The following is a 19,508-nucleotide window of genomic DNA, read 5'->3' as shown; positions in this document are numbered from 1 at the left end:
AGAGAGAATAGAGGGAGAAAATTTTAATAGTCTAGACATGAAATAATGAGAGTCTTGAAAGAAAAATAAAGCATATGATCATATAATCAATGCTATGAAGCAAGAAATCAAGGATTTGGTAACACGACCAGAGTTTGGTTTGGAAAAATGAGTCAAGTTTTAAGACAAATTAAGTTTCACAAAGAAAATGCCTAGTAGCTAGTTTGAGAGAACAATGTTCAGAAGTGATATCAGACATTGAGAGAACATGTAACACTGTTAGTTGACACTATGCGGCTGGATAAGTCCTCTCAGGGAATGAACATTTCCTTTATGCTTAACATACAGAAGGAACAGAGAAAAAAAAATAAAGGCCATAAATGTCATAGCTTCTTGGAAGCACAGTAGCAACGGACCAGTTGGCCAACCTCTATCTGAAATTCCTTCCACAGTCTCTGTTTCCTGATGATCCAAGACTGGTGACATTGGCCAAGGGTCTGGAGGGAACCCATAGTCCATCATTCTGAAAGTAAAACCTGAACAGGTAGAAGCTTTGGTGACTTGGCCAATGTCTACCATGGTTCAAGCATCTCAAAACTCCATTCTGGAGAATACAGCTGATCACTTATCGAGGGTCCCATGCTGTTTTCAATACGATATGTATAATAACTTTTTTTTTTAAGTAACGGAATAATAAAAGTCTGAATGATTACCTGAAGACATAATAAACTGTCAGTGGAGGAAAAGTGACACACTAAGCTTGGAATTGTTCTCTTGATATTATAATATGGCTGTAAAATAAATCATAATAACTAATATTTGCTAATGCTTTATGTGCCAGGCCCAGGCTAAATAATGTTATACATTTATAAATTAAATTTATAAACAAAATAAATGTTAATTCCAGCAAAGCAAAGGAAGCAGATGTTATTCCTTTCACTGTAACTTCACACATAAAAAAAAAAAAAATGAACAACACAGAGTGCACATAGGACACAGATAGGATATGGGATAATCTATGGCAAGACACTAACACATCAAACTCCATCCATTATTATAACCCAAATCCACGTGAATGCCCTCTGACTTGAAATGTTAGTGTAAGTCTAAAAGACAAAACATAAATTAATCAAGCACACACACACAGATTTGTGGGAGGAGGAAGGTTAATGGATACTTCAACTACATGAATGACACAATCCAAAAAACCTTTTTATGAAGCTACCCTTGGTAAGCTTCATTTCACAAAAAGGCACTAAATTATGGTTTCTAGTAGGACTGATGGTCACGTTCAAAATTCATAATAGGGATGGACCTCAGCTTCACTAATGTCTCCACATACACTGTTTCAAGCAAAATATAGTCCATTTACAAGAAGTGCAGAAATGTTGTTAAACTTAATTAGATGTAATTGTCACACTTTCATTAGGTATTAACATTATGTAAAGATAAACTAGCGCATAATGAGTTCTTTCATTGTCATATAATTGTAATTTTAATGATTACATTATGACCATTATAATACAGTGCATATTTTCAATTTTCCCATTAGTGGGCAATTATTTATAAGGTTTTCTATTACAATCTGTCCACAGAGACCCAGTTATTAATGCCTTCATTTTCCTAGAATGATGACCACAGTGTTCAAATCAATATGATGGCCACAGGGAGAATTGCAAAGCAACATGGAAAGAACAACAAAACTACAACCATGAAGTCAGCTCATTCAACACACGCCTGAGGATATTTCAAGATGGAGAAAAATAATATATTAATATTCTTCTGAGAAGGTCTAGTTTATAAGGTTTTCTCAAGTATATTTTCCCTCATTTTTTGTGGCCTTAAGTAGCAAGTCTTTCTTAAGTCAGTTTCCATGGTATGAAATATTCAATAGCCTAACCTTTGAAAAATGTCTTCAGCAGTTTTCACCATTCAGAGAATTAAATTAACATCCCACAAAGCCATTTCTGGGAAATTTTCTGAATTGCTCAAGGTTGTATGTCAAGAAGCAAAATGCTGATGAACTGTATGATTCATCCCCAAAGATGATAAAGAGTGGGAGACATCTCTTAGAACAAAGGCAAAGGGTAATGCAACTGGACAGTGATTATGGCAACAGTGATTATGAGTCCTACAACCTAAAAACAATAGCAACAACAATAACATCAAACAAAGTTTTCGTTTTTTAACCGCTACCTCAGAGAAATCGCAGATCCCCTCATTATTCTTTTGGTGAAGTATGAGACCATATGGTCGACTTGGAGAGGTATCCAGAGGCATGGAAAGGGACTTAGAAATGCAGCATAGAAAACACCTGGCCTTAGCTGGTTGTGTGAGTTGGTCTCGAGGCCTTATACAGAGGCATCACAAGCCCCTCAGGGTTCCCTGCAGTCCTCCGAAAGCAACTTCACTATGGCTCCTCCAACTTCACTAGGGCTGTTCCATTATCTCTGAATCCTGGGCACCTTGCACTTTACAAGGTTAGTGGAAGAAATTAATGAACCAGTTAGACTGCAATCCAAAACTTCAAAGTAGCTCTTAGTTTATTATCTAACTTGATGGTAAAGTGAAACAGATTTTAACATGGCCCAGTGCCCCTCTCCAAGAAAAGCTATTGGTCAAGGCACCTGGGTGGCTCAGTCAGTTGAGCATCTGACTCTTGGTTTTGGCTCAGGTCATGATCTCACGGTTTCGTGAGTTCAAGCCCCGTGTCAGGCTCTGCGCTGACAGCATGGAGCCTGCTCGGAATTCTCTCTCCCTCTCTCTCTGCCCTTCCCCCACTCACGCTGTCTCTGTCTCTCTCAAAATAAATAAATAAACTAAAAAATTTTTTTAAATAAAAATAAACAAATAAATAAATAAAGGCTATTGGTCAAAGTGTTCAACAAATATCTACTCATATATTTTGGTGATAAGGTTTGAATATTTTATTTTTCCATTCAAATGGAGGAGAAGCAGGAGTCCTGGCACACAATAGGTGGCTTGTCCTCAGACATTAGTAATGTGTAAGACACACCTGAGGAACTGATTAAAACGCAGGTTCTATTCCCAGAGATTATGTATCTGTAGGACTGAGGAGCTGTTTTTATCAAGACATTCCAGAAGATTCTGAAACAGGCGGTCCACAGAATATAGTTGAGAGATACTGCTGCAGCTGGTGCTCAATTCAGCGGTGGGGAAGCCACACAGACCAGTCAACACAGCACTAAAGTAGGATTCAGAAGACCCTGTGATAGAAGCTCTGCTACCATAAGAGGTGTCATAAGAGGTAACTTGAGAAAGTCATTAAAGCTAGCCCGGTCTTAGGTTTCCCACCCATGAGATGTGTGTTGGGCTCATTTTGGAATTTCCTTACTGTGATCTCTTATAAGGAGATCATGAAGTTGGCAATAGACATTATTGAGCTATGTATAAAATTCTGAAATGTCAAAAAGGAATCATTTATTTATCCAATTCAAAGTCACGGACACATCTACAGTTTTGGTTTTCAGCTGGAACTGTATCACCTCTGGTTATCAGAATTTCTGGTGGCAGTTATATTTTTTTCAGATTTATGTAGATGGAAAAATGAATGCTACTTAAAAAATGTAGGTTGGTTTTTTTTTTTAAGGATCACATTTTTCAAAGCATAAAGCCTGTAGGGGTAAAATCACACAAAGGAATATTGGTATGAAAAATGTCGGGACAGACTGGGATAGAGATTTCTAAGTTCCAGTCCAACCCTGAAAGTTCTTGATGAATACTGCTTCTTAAATTAAGAAACTAACAATTCCAAACAGACTCATGTCATCCACTCAGCAACTGGGTAGTGAGCGTCACTATGTGGTACGTGCTACCTGAGGGGGTAGAGATATAGCACGGGGTAATATGCAGTCCTGATCTCCCGGTGCTTACAGTCAGGTAGGGGGAAGACGGAGAAGAGCAAACACATGATGTGTCAGGCCATGACAAGTGACAGAAGGAACAATAACGTTTGGTAAGCAGGCTGTGGGGAGGGGGCCAAATGGAGGATGTTGTCAAAGAAGGGCTCTCTGACAAGGCAACATTTGAATCAAAACCTAAAGAAAATGAGAGCGCAAAATCATAGAGGTCTCTGGGAGGACTCCAGATGTACTAAGTTACAGAATACATGTTTTTCAAAATAGGGAGATGATTCATCTTCTATATTATCATAAGCCTTACTTTAGCTAACATATTTATGAGCTCATGTTCTGGGCAGACTCCAGGCTTGTAGAAAGCACATGGTCATTATTTCTTAACAGGGCTTGTGGAGAGTCCAGGTGAAATCTCTAGCCCACTGATTATCTGACAACGAGGTAAAGCTTGGACTTTGGCACAACAGTAATTTCTGCTGCTTCGAGAACACATCTTGGTTTGCCTCACATCCTTGCGGTCAACATATTTTTAGTTCACTCTGGGATTTGTTCTGTCTTGGCAGGGGTTTCTCAACTACTTTCATTTCCTACCTGCTGACAGCCTGATGAGCATGATTTATAAATATTAAAAATAAGGAGGTGAGACCGGATGCAAAGAACCTGCCAACACATGCCAGAACCTCTGATGAGTTCCCAATAAAACTAGAGAGTATGTTTCAAAGTATCAGTGTATTCCCCATGTCTAGGGCATGTCTGACACCTAGTTAGCACCCAGGGAATATGTGCTCAAAGAATGAATGAAATGTTTGTAAAAGACTTAAACACGTCTGTGCTGCCTATCTCAAACCAAAATAAAAACTCTGCCTGAATAGAATAGCTTGGTGTGAGTGTAGTGGGTGAGGGCGTGTGGGTGTATGTTAGTAAACAGGATGTTTTCAATCCTTTATGAGAAAGCAAGGCAGCTGCTCCCTAAGCTCCTAGTAGAGGAAGCTGCCAGTTTTACATCCTTGAAAGCCCCTATTTGCATAGACCCTTTATAGAAGGCAGACGTTAGAAGTAGAAATAGTATATGATCACCGAATCTCACTTGAGCTAGAAAGTTCTGCCTGTGGTTTGTGATTTTTGGAGATGTGTGTGCTGACAACAAAATTAACTTCTCCAAGAGCCGAGAATTGCCTACTCTCATCATCCCTCTTACTGTAATTTACATGACTTGACGAAATTAGACTGTTATTTCCATTGGGGTGATCTGCAAAATCATAAAACGATGTGTATTTTGGGAATGCCTAATTAACTCTCCTCAGTTCCACTGAGGTTTCAGCTACTAATATAAGCATTGCAAATACCACGGAGGTGTTCACATCTAGCTTTAGAAACCAGAAAGAGATACTCAAAGGACTTGGAAGAAAAATTTCTTTAGAAATCAGGCAATCACAAGAATTCAAATCAAATGGTGAGCCTATGGGATAAAATAGGATATACACTGATTTGCCAAAAGATGCCTTGCAGCAAATAGCAAGAAATACTTTACAGTTGAAGTCAATATTAATAATCAAAACAGTAGAATTACACACACACACACACACACACACACACACACACACACACAAAGTCCACCTCCATTCACAGTTTTTATCACAAACACTAACTAATATTGATCAAGCTGTTTGGCATAAAAGTTTGCTTTAACATATATAATCAGCATCTGAAGTGAGAGCCACGTTTCCTAGACAATTGCCAGCACCTTGTGTCATACTTGTAAATAATGGGCTACTCCTATTGAGCACCATCTGCTTAATATAGAAAAATGTTCATCTTAATTAGGAAATTCTTCTTATTATTTAATATTTACTGAACACCCTCAATGTGCTTGGCAGCAAAAACACCAGAAACACACTCTGCCCACCAAGAATCCACCTGCTAAGGAAAATATGATGAACCAGTTAGGCAGGCATTTCTGTTTTTCGTAATTCTTTCCAGGTGACAAAACTGCCAATGGTTCAGTCTTTGGAAGGGTCTTCTCTTCTAATCAGGGTGGGATGGTGAACTATCAGATGAGTTATGAGTGAAGTAAAGATAAAGAGGAGATAAAGAGCAAATTAATTATAATCATGTAAGTGAAATGTGCTCCACTGACAGGGGAAAATATAATGCACTCCCAAGTAAACATGACTGTATTTGTTAAAGGCTACACAACACATTAGAAATACAGAATAGAGGAGCACCTGGGTGGCTCAGTCAGTAAAGCATCTGACTTAGGCTCAGGTCATGATCTCACTCATGGTTTATGAGTTGGAGCACTGCATCGGGCTCTTTGCTCTTCAGAGCCCCACATAGGGTCCTCCTGCTTTGGATCCTCTATTCCCCTCTCTCTCTGTCCCTCCCCCACTTGCACTCTCTCTCTCTCAAAAATAATAAAATAAACATTAAAAAAAAAAACAAATACAGAATTGGTAGTGCAAAAGTCACCTTGAAATAGCAACCTTTTTCGTCTTGCATTTATCTTGCCCCTACTCTTGCCCCTCCACAATGATACATGTAGGCTGTGGAATATTCATTTCACCACAAGGATATTAACACTGTACTTAAGAAAGATACAATGCTCAAGTATCTACTGTCAACTGGAAGAATTAAGACAGATTGACAATCCCTCTCAGAAGTCTTCCACTATGTCTGTCCCCTTCTCTTTTCCCTGCTCTCTGCTCAACAAAAGTTCAAGAAAATTTGGCATGTTCAATATTGCAATGGTATAGGGAAACATTCTCAGGGACAATAAACAAACTGTTTGCATCAGGAGACTATTACATATATGCCTGTCATTGTGTCTTTGCATGAATTATCTAGTAATAATTTAAATTATCCTTTTAGTGAAAATTATAAATGTTTTTTGTTACAAGAATTTAATGCCTCAGGTATATATTTTTTTGGATCCCAAATTCTAACTAGTTCTTCACTTCCCATGGTATGAAGGTCCCTGTCTACCCTGCCAGTGTCTCGCTAAGTATTTGAGGTTTGGCTTTGTTTTTTTTAACACTTTTCTTTGAATCCTATGTTTTCCTCATTGTGTTTTCTTCCTAAGAAAAACATACAATGAATGAAAAGAATGCAATAATTTTGGTCATAATGCTACTTTTTCTCCCCCTCAAGTTCTATTGTTTCTCACAAATCACCAATGCCAATTGTCCCAATTATCCATTTGGAACATGGGAAGTCAGAGAACGGAATGTTATCCAGTGTCTTAATTTTATGGATATACTTCCAAGATAACCACCTTACCCAGATAATTCAGGCAAAAGGGAAATCACATATTAGTGGAGGTAATGCTGTGATGATGGCAGTTGTCAAACAGTGCCAATATGAACGTTAAATGAATATAATTTGAAAGAAATACTTGACAGAGGGATAATGACTAGTTCATAGATTGTCAGGGTAATAAATACCTAATGAGCAAAATTGTAAAGCAAATAGTAGGTTGAACATACACCCAAATGTTGATTCTTGACTCAAAGTTGGAGAACGGAATGATTTGTCTCTCTGTCTAGAATGATAAAGCAGCCTTTCCTCATAAGCTAATGAGCAACACCATCTGGCATGATTACAGAGGAGCAAGATCTTAAGAAAGTGAAGAATGAAATGACAGAGCTGTAGCTGGATTTTCACAGGAGGTTAAAAAATTCTCATCATTAAAAATATCATAATAAAAATCACTTTAGGTGTTCACATAACACCGCACCAATAGTATAAAGATTATAGAACCAAAGGTTTTCAAAATAATTGAATATAATTCCTGATATCTTAGACTCTTTCTCTACCCCAGTGGGTTTCAAAGTGCGGTCCTAGGACAACAGCAATAGCACTACCTGGGAATTTGTTAGAAACACAAACGCTGTGGCATTGCCCCCGAAACCAACAACGCACAAACTCTCAGGATGGGTCTAGCAGTCGGTTTTAAGCAGTCCCTCCAGGCGATTCCGATATCAGCTCACATTCGGGATCCACCTTCCTACCAAATCAAATAAGAGTCAAAGATTGTTGCTGTTTCTGCCGTGTGCTAAAGAAATGAGTTAATTTGGTCACTTCTGTTTAAGCTGGTCCAAGTGCTAAAGAATAAAAACTCGGTCAGACCATTCCTTGAGTGACATGATGATCTCTTTGAAACAGAGGGCTATCACGCTGGTAACCTTCTGTAGAGCAACAGAACAAACGGCCTTACTCCTACCTTAATTGCATAGTTTCCGAAAGTATGTATTTTCTTCTTTTTAAGCTGAACTTTGGTAGACCCCGCAAGATAAGCTATGCAAGTTTGCCTCAATCCTTTATTTATGTGATTGTTTTTTGCTTCTCTTGGACATTCATTCAGCAAATATTAAATACGTATTCTGTGCTATACACTGTTCTAGGTGTTTGGGATTTATCAGTGACAAAAATAGACAATGATCCCTGGCTTAAAAAACTTCTATCCTAGTGGGGGAGTCAGACAAATGATAAAGGATAAAATAAAGAAGCATATTCTATAGAATGTTAGAAGGAAACAACGCTATGGGGGAAAAGAAGAAAGTAGAACAAGGTAAGGATAGGTGGGAATGCTGGTTATGGAAAGTAGGATTTCAATCTTAAGTGACATTATGTTAGATTTATTGCCTGGATGACAAATGAGAAAAGGATTGAAGGAGATGGAGAAGTGAATCATGCAATATATGGGGAGGAAGGGTCATCCCACAGAGAGCTAAAGTAGAGGCTAAAGGAGGGAGCATGCCGATCGTGGGTGAGGTGCGGCTAGGAAGTGTGTGTGGCTGGGGCGGAGTGAGCACAAAGGAAGTTTCATAAATGAAGGTCAGTGAGGCTACAAGGGGTCAGATCACCCTAAAGGTAATTGTAAATCACTGTAAAAACTTGTGCTTGTACTCTAAGGGATATAGGGGGCTATAGCAGGGTTTTGAGTGGAAGAGTGACAGGATCTGAACTATATCAAAACACTTTCGTTAAGTTTCCTCTAAATCCATGTACAAATTCACCAACTATTCATGCAGTGGTTTAAAAAGAATTCTCAGTAAGGCAATTCACTCTCTTTGTTATCAAAGAAGAAAATGTTCTGTGGGAGATAATTAAAAGATAAAGTTGGGTGGTGATCAGTTCTCCTTTACTTGGTCTTTTGTCCCCTGCCTTCTGTGATGGTTGGTTGTTGTATTTGCTTCCTAGAGCCCAAGAGTATAACCCTGGGTGTGGGTACTAGGAACTGATTTTTCACCAGGCAACTGACAGCTAACAGAACTGTGAGTGAAGTCTCGGAACCTGCTTTTCCACTGATGTGCAACTAAAATGGAAACCTGTATTTGAGGAATGGCTCTGTCAGTGACTTATTAAAAACCCAGTGCCCAGTCACACAAAATTCCTAGAGAAGGTAATAGATTTGCCAACCTTTGGGTAAGGCAGAGCAAGGGGTAGTCTGTCTGAATAGAACTGTGGAAACTTTTCTATCAAAACACAATCCTGGAACTTGCCTCGTTGTATTACAGTGACCCCTATATACTGAAGAAAAGTGTTTGGAAATTCACAAGTATTTCAAAGAGTGGCAAAGGGACTTGAAGACTTAAAAAAAAACACACTACCAGTTATTATTTTTTGTGCTCATTTGCTCATCTATTTATCCCTTCAGAGTCAAATATTATATCAGGTGCTAGGGAAACTAATACATAAGAGTTGATATTCCCTCAAAGAGTTTATGGACTGCCTAAAGAGATTAGACATAAATGGCAATAATGCATGGTAGAGAGTGATGATTTCCATTTTTAAAAAGTCCAAATGCTATGGATTTTCTGAGGAGGAAATATGAGTCCTAATTAGAGATATTATAAAAGGCTTCATGGAAGAGGTAACATTTGATTTGGTCATAAAGGATGCATTTGTGTGCATGGTGATGGGAGGAAGTACAATTTAGGCAGAGGGAACAAAGTCTGCAAAGCTGTGTTAGTCAAGGCCGGGTTAGCTGTCACCGTGTGAGAGGCAAACAAGGCCTACACTGCACCATTGGTAGTGATAATGACAGAACAAAGAAGACGAGTTATTGCTGAGGTCATTTCAAGGAAACCTGAAATATCTCTGGGCCATTTAGCTGATAGAAGTAGAGTGAAAACAATACATTTGCTATTTTGGTGGCAAACCACCACCATGGTAGGTCTGAGAACAAAATGGAGCTGGGCACAGTCCCTGTCCTTATGAGGTGTGTCGGCAATGAGAGAAATGGATAAATTAAGCATGGTAAGGTCAGATAAATCGTTGAATTCTTAAGGATTTAAGATTCAACTTAAGATGGTCACCACACTTAATTGGCCAGAGACAGAGCATAGTCACAAAATTGGGATTCAACTACAAGCAGATTACCAAGGTATTTGGGAAACAGCTATTCTTCACTTCCGTATTTCTCTGGCTCAAGGATCAATGAAATGTGGTCTTATCCTTCAATCAAAGCAATCTACAATAGCACAATTTGCAGTATCATCTTCAGATTAACAGCCCTGGCCTGGCCTGGCAACTTCTTCAAAATGCAAATTCTCAGGCTCCACTCAAAATCACCCGAATCAGCAGGAGACTATATGCACACTTAAGTTTGAAAGTACTGTGTTGAAAGAAAAAGAAAGAAAGAAAGAAAGAAAGAGAAAAAGAAAGAAAGAAAGAAAGAAAGAAAGAAAGAAAGAAAGAAAGAAAGAAAGAGACTGTATTGATCTAGAGGACCCATTCTTTTTCTGAGAAAAAGAGCTAAAGGGGGAAGCCCATTTAGAAGGTCAATAATACCACACCTGATAAGTCTCTTGTTTTTGTTTGCAGAGAAGCAAAAAATTCAATTCTACAGACACTCGTAGAGCCCCTACAACATCTTACACACTATTTTTACCTTGAAATGGTTGTCCAAGCAATTAAAAATCTAGTCATCCAGATGGATATAGTATAGCATGAAAAGTCTCAAAACAATCAACTCTGTCTTGAGAGTCTAGGCATGCAACAATTAAGGAAAAAGAAAAGAGACCGCTCCTGGTTCATAAGTTTTTTTTTATAAACAAATATATAACCATTCTTAATTTTGACTTTAACTTAACTTGAAGAGAGACAGAGATGGTTGGAAAAAAATATCAAAGGAGAGTAGAAATCCAAATTATGGGAGAGGAGTAAACCAGCTTAAGAGATAGATGACTTCAAACAAACAAACAAACAAGAGAAGTTAAAAACCTCCAAAACCCTTATAAAGTTTAAAAGTGTAGATATATTCTAGTGGGGTTTCTAATTTGAAGCCTATTTGTCTCTCAGTTTCACACCCTCTGCGGTGTTCAAAGGCCTTTATATCGAGGGCATGTTCAGCATAAGTGTCTATTGGGACTTTCTTTCTCTACAGTATAATCTGGCCATGTATCTAGCTATTCTGTCAAGTCATATCCTAAGGCCCAGGAGAACTTATTTCCCCAAGTACACTGGTTGCAAGTCTTGATTTCTGCAATATCAGTAGTCTGCACAGCCTTCCCTTTAAAAATATGGTCACTGAATCTTAGCTGTTTCTCTTGTTTTAATCCTCAACTAAGCTGTCTTGTCAAATATATCAGTGTTCACTCTGTGTATGTGTGCACACATGTGTCTGTTTTTAAGCACACGGCAGGTTGGTACTGATAGCTTGATAAATTACAAACATCCCTTCAAGCATTCTCCCATTATTAAAATAGATTCTTCTCCCTCTTTTATTGAATTTTTAATTTTCAGTGATGTGTATTATAGAAGAAGCCTAATGTAGGTCATTGGATGCCATCATGAATAATGGGAAAAACAAAATCCCTTGTTTCCCAATGCTTGTTAGCATGAAAACAGAGCCCTGGATGCCTTATTATACTTTTTGACTCAGGAGTCCTGTGGGTCTGCCCATGACTGCTATGTGAACTTACTGTTCCTGCCAAATATATCAGCTGGGATGGGAACGTTAATTCATTTTAACAGAGGTGTGTCAACGTTGCTCTTGAAAAAGTGCTGAGATGCTGAATTTTCAAAGACCATCTTCAAAAAGGAAAAAAAGAAAAAAAGAAAAATACTATTTTTAATACTGTGCCCAGCCTTTCAGTCCAAGAATCTTTCCACTTTGCCTATTTTCTGTTGGTCCAGGATTTCCTGGAGTTATACCTATTATTTATTCTGAGTTATGAATAACTAGACATCTTTGTTTTCAGAGTCCAGGTAGAAAAACAGTACTAGTTTGGGTGAATTAGGCACATTTCGGTGCCTTGTGGCCAACTCTCGGGCTAGCACAGTTTTTTCTTCTATTTTGATTTTGTTTTTGCCCCTGCCCCTTGCTGTCCTCCTTTTGTTGAGGCAGCTTACCTGCCTTGTAACCCAATGGAAGGGACTCTCAGAGAGTTCCCAAATTCTCAGGGCAAGGGGGCTTGAAACTTCTTCCCACTCTAGAAGCCACTAAGGGTTTGCAAACCTAAGGGATGTGAGCCAACTTAATCCTAAGAAACTTTCAAAATGGCCAAGCTGAAATAGCAAAACCCAGGCTGTACTTAAAACCATGCCAGATGACAAACCTGTCTCCAACAGAAGGCAGTGAGAAATGACTCCTCACTGATTTCTTTTTCTCTCCTTAGGATGGAGTGGGAAAGGATGGAACATGCTGGCAAATATTAAACATGGCAGCCATCTTGATATTTACGAATCAGTTTGCCATTTTGATAGTGTTTTCTGAAAGTGACTTTTGTGCATCCTGTTTCCTAAACAATCCTTAAAGTAACTCCCTCCCTTCTCAACCTCTGCACCTGAGGCAGTAACATCTTAAAACATTGATCTATTTGCTGCTAGCTTTCATTAATTTCATCCATCCCTGAAGGCGGAGCCACATTGGTGCCAGCTAATTAAGACCTATTTAGGGCAGCTCAGGGCCTTTTATCAGCCCTAAATTAGCTTTGCGTTTTTAATGGGGACTATAGCTTTCTCAATTATTACTTACTTAAATAATGTGCTTGCATTTGCCAATGTATTTCTAAAGTGGGAGGCAAGCTGCAACTGCCCACCTGCCTACAGGTAAGAAGAATAGCTCCCACTGGCTCTCTGCTGCTTCTCCAGGAGAGTTCACATTCATTTTGTGTCAGTACATGGCCAGGCACATAATCGCATTCTTCAGATGCTGAGTGTGGCGCCATGTGCCACTGTCAGCCTGACATCACCTCGAGGGTATTTCAGTCTTAAGATGTATTAATGCAAATGTGTAAATGTCAGCAGGCTAATGTTATTTATGCATACCAATCATTCAAAGAGGGAAGAAAGATCCATTTGGGTCCAGTTTATTTTGAATATAAGACCTTTAATTCCAAAGTTTTCTGGTTTGTTGAAGGTTGTTTCCTAGAAAAATATTTGGTTAAGTGAAAATGTGAATGTGACCACTGTCCGCAAGACCTAGAATTCCAAAGGAAACTGGGCCCCAGAAGATGAAGAGAGAAAAGACAAGCTGCCTTCTCTTTCTTTTTCTCAGCCTTTCCCATAAGGTCACTCTTTCTAAGTGACAAGCCAAATAATTTTAGTCAGTAACTGATAAGAAAGCAAATTAAATTTCATTTGGTTTGAAAAAAGTATTCCAATATGCTTATGAGTTGGTCTAAACTTATTCTAAGAAACTTAACACTATATACATTTCTTTTACTACTTCATGTTTCCACAATGAAGAATCCCTTAATACAAATTAAAAAAAAAAAGAAAAGCAGTGGACAAATTGAAAAGATGCCCACCTTACGTAGGAGAGAGGTTTATACTTCTTTAAAAAGATTTTGACAATTTGAAGAAGCAAGCTGAGAGTCAAATTTTTTCTTTGAGAAACTCCATTTAGTCATTTTCCTACCATGAATCATTTTAACTACTAGGGACACAATTTTTTTTAGGTTCTATAAATTATACATCATAATGGTGACATAACCTCTCCGTTAAAAACCTGATGAAGAAAATGAGCACTTGCTAAAAAGTTCCAGTAAGTTCAGGCAAATCAACCAAAATAGCTGTACAACAAAAGTCAAATTAAACTGAGGTCCTTCTTCATTACTCCCTCATGTCTGCAATGACATATCCACTGGCCACATTCCTATTTACTTAGGAGAAAAATATTTAAAACTTTTGTTAGGGTATAAGTAACACACATTTTGTGAGCATGGACCCCCATGAATGCTTGGCATTAATGCGTCTTCTTTGATGTAAAAGAATCTGAAAATGCTGACTAATAATATTGCTGGTTGTGATGTTATTCTAAGAGTGTTGTGTGTATGTTGTGGAATGAAACAGATGAGTAATTACATTGGTGTCTCTAGGACCTGTGATTGCCAACATGGTAAAAAGGAGAAACACATGTAAGATACATGAGGTAAAATTAAAACATGATAGCCCTAAATCTGAATCGGAAGTTTCAGTTTGAAATCATGATGATTTTATCTTTGAACAATATAGGCATTGTTTCTACACTAGCTTTGTCCAATGAAAAGGCCAAGAAACAAAGACAAACCTAGCGGCAACGCGCACATGTAGCACCAAGATTTTGCTCTCTTAAATACTAAAAGGACCAAAGTTCGTGGATCTAGCTTTGCATCAGAATCTGTATAAGAAGAGCCTAAATCAACCTGTAATACCAGGAATCAAAGAAGCTATCCAAAATTACTAAAGGCATGTCAAAAGGACTCCAAAGCTAATTTGAAGAGGTTCCTATGGCACAAAGTAGGACACTTTGAGCGTAAAGACATAATTCTAATAAATCAAAATATTCCAAATATAGTTAAATATATGTCAATATGTAAACATTGATAATAATAAACTAACTGGTCACTCTTGGAGGATGCTAGGGAACCAGTGCCTTAGAACTGATAAAGAAAAAGGATTGGTCTTATCTTCTATCTCTTGGTTTAAAAAAAAAGTTAACAAGGACAAGTTTCTCTTTATAAAGTTTCAGCTAATATAAATGAAAACATGAACTATCACCATTTCACAACCTCTAATGAACTACTGAATCTAGACAATGATCGTTAATGACTGCTAACGTAAATGGAGAAAACTGGTCAGTATACCTGCTGATAGAAGTACCACTTAATGGTCTTGGTAAGAAGAAAATATGGCCTGAATCCAGTAAAGCCTCACTATAGTAATACCAATATACAAAAAACTCCATGGGAGGGTGCAATTAGCAAAAATTAGGTTGTAGAATACTGTATAGTACAAATGACTAGTTTTTTTCAATAATGGGGGGAGAGAGATATTGATTAAGAGAAATATAGGGGACATATCAATTAGTTGTAATGTATAGATCTTATGCTAATCCTGATTTGAACAGTGTATGGACCTTAATGCTAATTAATCCTAATCTGAATTAAATTTTAAAAATATTAATAAGATTATTGGAAAAGTTTGAAAACAAACTATATAATGTTATTAAAGAAATATTGCTGGTTTTTATGTAGGACAATGGCATTGTACTTATTTTTAAGAATCTTTATCTTTTAGAGATACATGCTGAAATGTTAATGAACAAAATAACATGATGTCTGGCACTTGCTTCTTAATAATCCTTGGGGAGGGAGAAGGCGTGTAGGGATATAGATGAAACAATATTGGCCACGAGTTAATAGTTATTCAACCCAAACAGTGAGTATACAGAGGTTCATTACACCACTAGTCTCTCTACTTTATAATTTTGACGTTTTCCTTCATAAAATGTTAAAAAAAAATCCTTGTTTGAAATTTTGCAATGAACATCAGATCACTATGGGCAATCCTTAGACAATAAAATCCACACAGCTAAAGTTAGGATACAGATTTAAATTATAGAGCACATAACAGCCTTTGAAGTCATGTTGGTCAACCTTTTGCCATCCAACCAGATTTTACCAAAACCATCCATTCTGCTCATTTCTCAAATACTAGCACAGTTGTCTCTTTCAGTCTGGTTGCAGGACTCTATGATGCAACCAGACATGAATAGACTTGGTGAGGAAAACAGAAGGAAGCATTATAAAATCAATTTGGCTTTCTTCCTCTGTACTTTTATTTTGGTAACTTTACCAAATGAATGATACCTGGACATTAATTTGACCAAGCAAGCTGTTTCCTACTATACAAATAGCTTTTCTCATCACAGCCAGTAGGAAAATGAATCCTCCAAAGCTATTCTCTCCCAATGCTTGCTGTACAATCCACATATCTTTGACAGAGTGCCGTCTCACTGAAAGCTCACAGCAAAAGCCAACATGATATAAATACACAGGAGCATACGGCATGCTGAGTGCTTCTCTGATAGCCCCAAATGATTCTAGGGCATATAGTTATGACTGGGGGATACCCTGAGGGCTGACTATGACTAATGAAATACCAAATATATCTAATTAATTGCATTGCTCTGGGCTAATGAGAGACCAGAAATTTCCAACCCCCTTGAGATGGTCATATTTATATAGAATTGTGCTACATACCTACTCCTTTATCCTGCCTATCTCTTTGGAACGCTTATTCCACACTGATTCAAATCTAATTATTGGGATTCTTTTTTCAAACTCTAACAGGGAAAAGGGCCAGCATTATGGTTATTCCTGCCTTGTAATTCATTAGAAGCTGTGCATTTTGGGTGCTCAGAAATAGAAAATGCAATGTTCAACTTACATTATCAATAGGATTGATAATTGGTCCAGATAAGGTTTTAAAATAATTATCAGCATACAAATTACACCTAGAGATATCAGAAACTTCCCCCCACAAGCACGTACCCCAGTGTAATTAAAAACTTAGATTTGATAATATTAAACGGTGAAAGATACATTTTGAGGAAATCAGAATGTTAATATTGGAATTACAGCCAATGCTCAATTTATCCATGGTATTACATGAATAAGTAAGATTCACACATGACTTAAAACTCTTGCAATTGTTTTCAATATTTTCCTTCAGTGGCTCTTTATTAGAATGAGAAATGTGAACTAATAATTCTACTTCTCTCTCATACACTGGTTGCCTTTCTCAAAAGAAAGAAAAAAAAATGGTAGGCAGTAGAGTTATATGGGAAAGGGGAATAAGAGGGAGCAGAGAGAGGAAATGGGAGATGTAAGGAGTGGGAGAAAAATGAGGTGAATAGGCCTTAGGACAAAGAAGTGGGAAGGGTGTTTTACAGAAGGCTGCAGAAAAAAAAATGGATGTAATGAAAAATGCAAATTGGTTTGTTGGATAATTGAGTAAATGGTATTTATACCTCATTTCTCTTCAAGAATCCACTGTTAATGATTTTCAGTAATGCATAATTTCAATATGGTATTCTGCTGAACATACCAACATATCTGTTAGATACCAAGTTATGGTGCTCACGATCATAGGGTCTATTTGCATGCAAGAAGCCGTGCAACCTTATTAGACAATCAATAGCCTGTTCTGTCTTGTAGTCTCAGGTAAATTTTTACCACAACTTCCAAAGGAGTTTAGGTCCTAGAGTTCCTTAATATGTCTGTTTTGAAACAGAAAATGTGTAGACTTCCTTTCAGCTAACATCCAATTTAACCAATAGCAAATTGAGCTAAATAAGAACAAATCTAAAGATATCTTGGGGAAGCATCCAGTATTTTTTGGATCCTCAAGCCAGTCAAAATGGAGAGAACAGAATGTAGTGTAGGTGGAATAAATGGGGCCTAGCTGCTGGCTCATCAAGTAATCATAATAGTCAAGAAAACAGAACAATCAATTTGAAAAATAACTCTGTTCATTTGATAGCTGGCAAAAGAACTCAGCAAGGAGCTAGCAAAAAAGACAAAGGCTAGACAAAAGACACGAGGCTGCCTCTCAGAGGACTCACCTGTCTTTCCCAGTTTCCTTCTTAAAAATGCCATCACAGTAACTCATGCGCTTCTCTGTGGTCACGTAAATTTGGGCATTCGGGTAGATGTCAACAGTCTTTTTCAACATGTTGTAAACAATGCCATTGCCGTCTTTCCTCATATTGCGGAAAGGGCCCCAAATAACGTAGATAGTAGCGTTTGCTTCCTTGAAAAAATAGTCAGGATTTTTTAGCAAAAGAGGAACACTGGTATGAGACACAACTCGAATCATTGTCATGCGGCCAACATCTTCTTCATAGCCCTTGGTGGGGGCATTGTTCATTCTCCAAATGCAGGATGACTGGTCTATCTCATTCCCCACCTTCTGGCCAGCCATCTGACCTGAGTTTGACACTATGGCGCAGAGGTCACAGTCCAGTTGCAAGGGCTGAAAAACAGAAATAAGACAGGGTGAGAAACATGTACATTAGTTAGTTCCACCTATCCAAACAAGTTCTTCTGGGAAGACAAAATTCAGATATTGTGCATAGCTGCTGGGTGTAGGAGTTTCTGAAATGTGCGTACCGATCCTACAGTAGGGGTTATAAAGCTAGGGGCATGCTTCCATTTAACAAGTGAATACAGATTGTTAAGAAATAATTTTATTTAATAATAATTTCTATCCCCTTGTGTCAGTTTAAAATTAAATGGAAAAGTAGTCATTTGTTTTCCATTCTAAATAATGACTTTTCACTTCAAACCGTAATTTCAAATGAAATGAGGAAATAGGGAGATTTGATCTCTTTAATAAGGACAGTGGCTAAAAACAGAAATGCAAAGGGAACATATCCAGGCATCAATTCTGTATTTTACTTATACGTATGAATAGTTATATAGCAGTTGATGAAAATATGAAAAATTCAGCAAATGATGAGGTTCTGGAAAAATTGTTCAGAACCAAGAACTATTTAAGACAAGTCTCAGGCTAGCAAAAATTTTACAGAAACCCTTAAAAAATTTCCTTGTATCACCATGTTAACTGGCCTTTGTGTTTATGCTTATTTTTGATGGATTAAGAAAGGTTTCTTTTAAGAACTCAGGGAAAGGATATACAGAGATAATCCCTAGTGCTGGCCTAACCACCACCCTCCTTGTTGTAAACCAACGAGGTAACAGACTCCGAGGTTAAGCACCAGCTTTCAGAACTTGCAGATGAGAGATTCAAGTTGCAGTGTTAGATTCAAATCTAGATCTTCTAACTCTAAACCCATTGCTCTTTTCACTATTCCCCGCACTCCTGCCTCTCGAGCAAACCAAATAAATTCCTTTTGTTACTTTCCTCCTACATGAGGAAAAGTCATCCTATCTTTTAAAACAGTGATAAAGGAGCAATGCACTTTGTTGATATATATCTTTCTCATCTTCCTTCCATGAGATTCCACATTTTGTATCTGACATTTGATCCTGTATTTTCATTTTTATTGGGCCTATTGGTCATTGGCTCTTCTCACACTGGGTACTGCTCTTATTTTATGAGTTATGTTGTATTTTATTGTTTAATTATGTCTGTCCACTACACCATAAATTCTGTAAGAGGCAATGTCTTCTTCATTTTAATCTCAGAAGTCCTTGGATTACTACAGCTCAGTATATAGTAACTAAATTAGGAAATGAAAGCAATTGAATTGAGATAATTTATTGGAAACCTGAACACCGAACTTGATATTAGGGAAGAAATGGACTTTTCTAATTCATTGAGAATTGTTGATTTAGATGAAAAGAGAAACGTAATCCGCAAGAAACCTATCAATATACAAACAGGTTCAATCTAGGTGAGTAAATGGAGAGGCAAAGTACC

General features: G+C 37.6%; 1 protein-coding gene across 5 annotated transcripts in view; it reads right to left on the bottom strand.

Annotated features, from left to right (window-relative positions):
* Positions 1-19,508, bottom strand: part of ST6GALNAC3 (ST6 N-acetylgalactosaminide alpha-2,6-sialyltransferase 3) — a 540,386-nt gene that overhangs the window by 183,021 nt on the left and 337,857 nt on the right. For all 5 annotated transcript variants that reach the window (XM_045477895.1, XM_045477897.1, XM_045477898.1 and 2 more), the window contains exon 3: positions 17,689-18,098. In XM_045477895.1, the coding sequence (XP_045333851.1) occupies positions 17,689-18,098 (410 nt within the window). The remainder of the gene's footprint in view (positions 1-17,688; positions 18,099-19,508) is intronic.

The sequence above is a fragment of the Leopardus geoffroyi genome, chromosome C1 (genome assembly GCF_018350155.1).
Source record: "Leopardus geoffroyi isolate Oge1 chromosome C1, O.geoffroyi_Oge1_pat1.0, whole genome shotgun sequence".
In the NCBI taxonomy this organism is placed as follows: Eukaryota; Metazoa; Chordata; class Mammalia; order Carnivora; family Felidae; genus Leopardus; species Leopardus geoffroyi.
The sequence above is the reverse complement of the archived record's forward strand: the minus strand, read 5'-3'. Positions and strand labels throughout refer to the sequence as shown.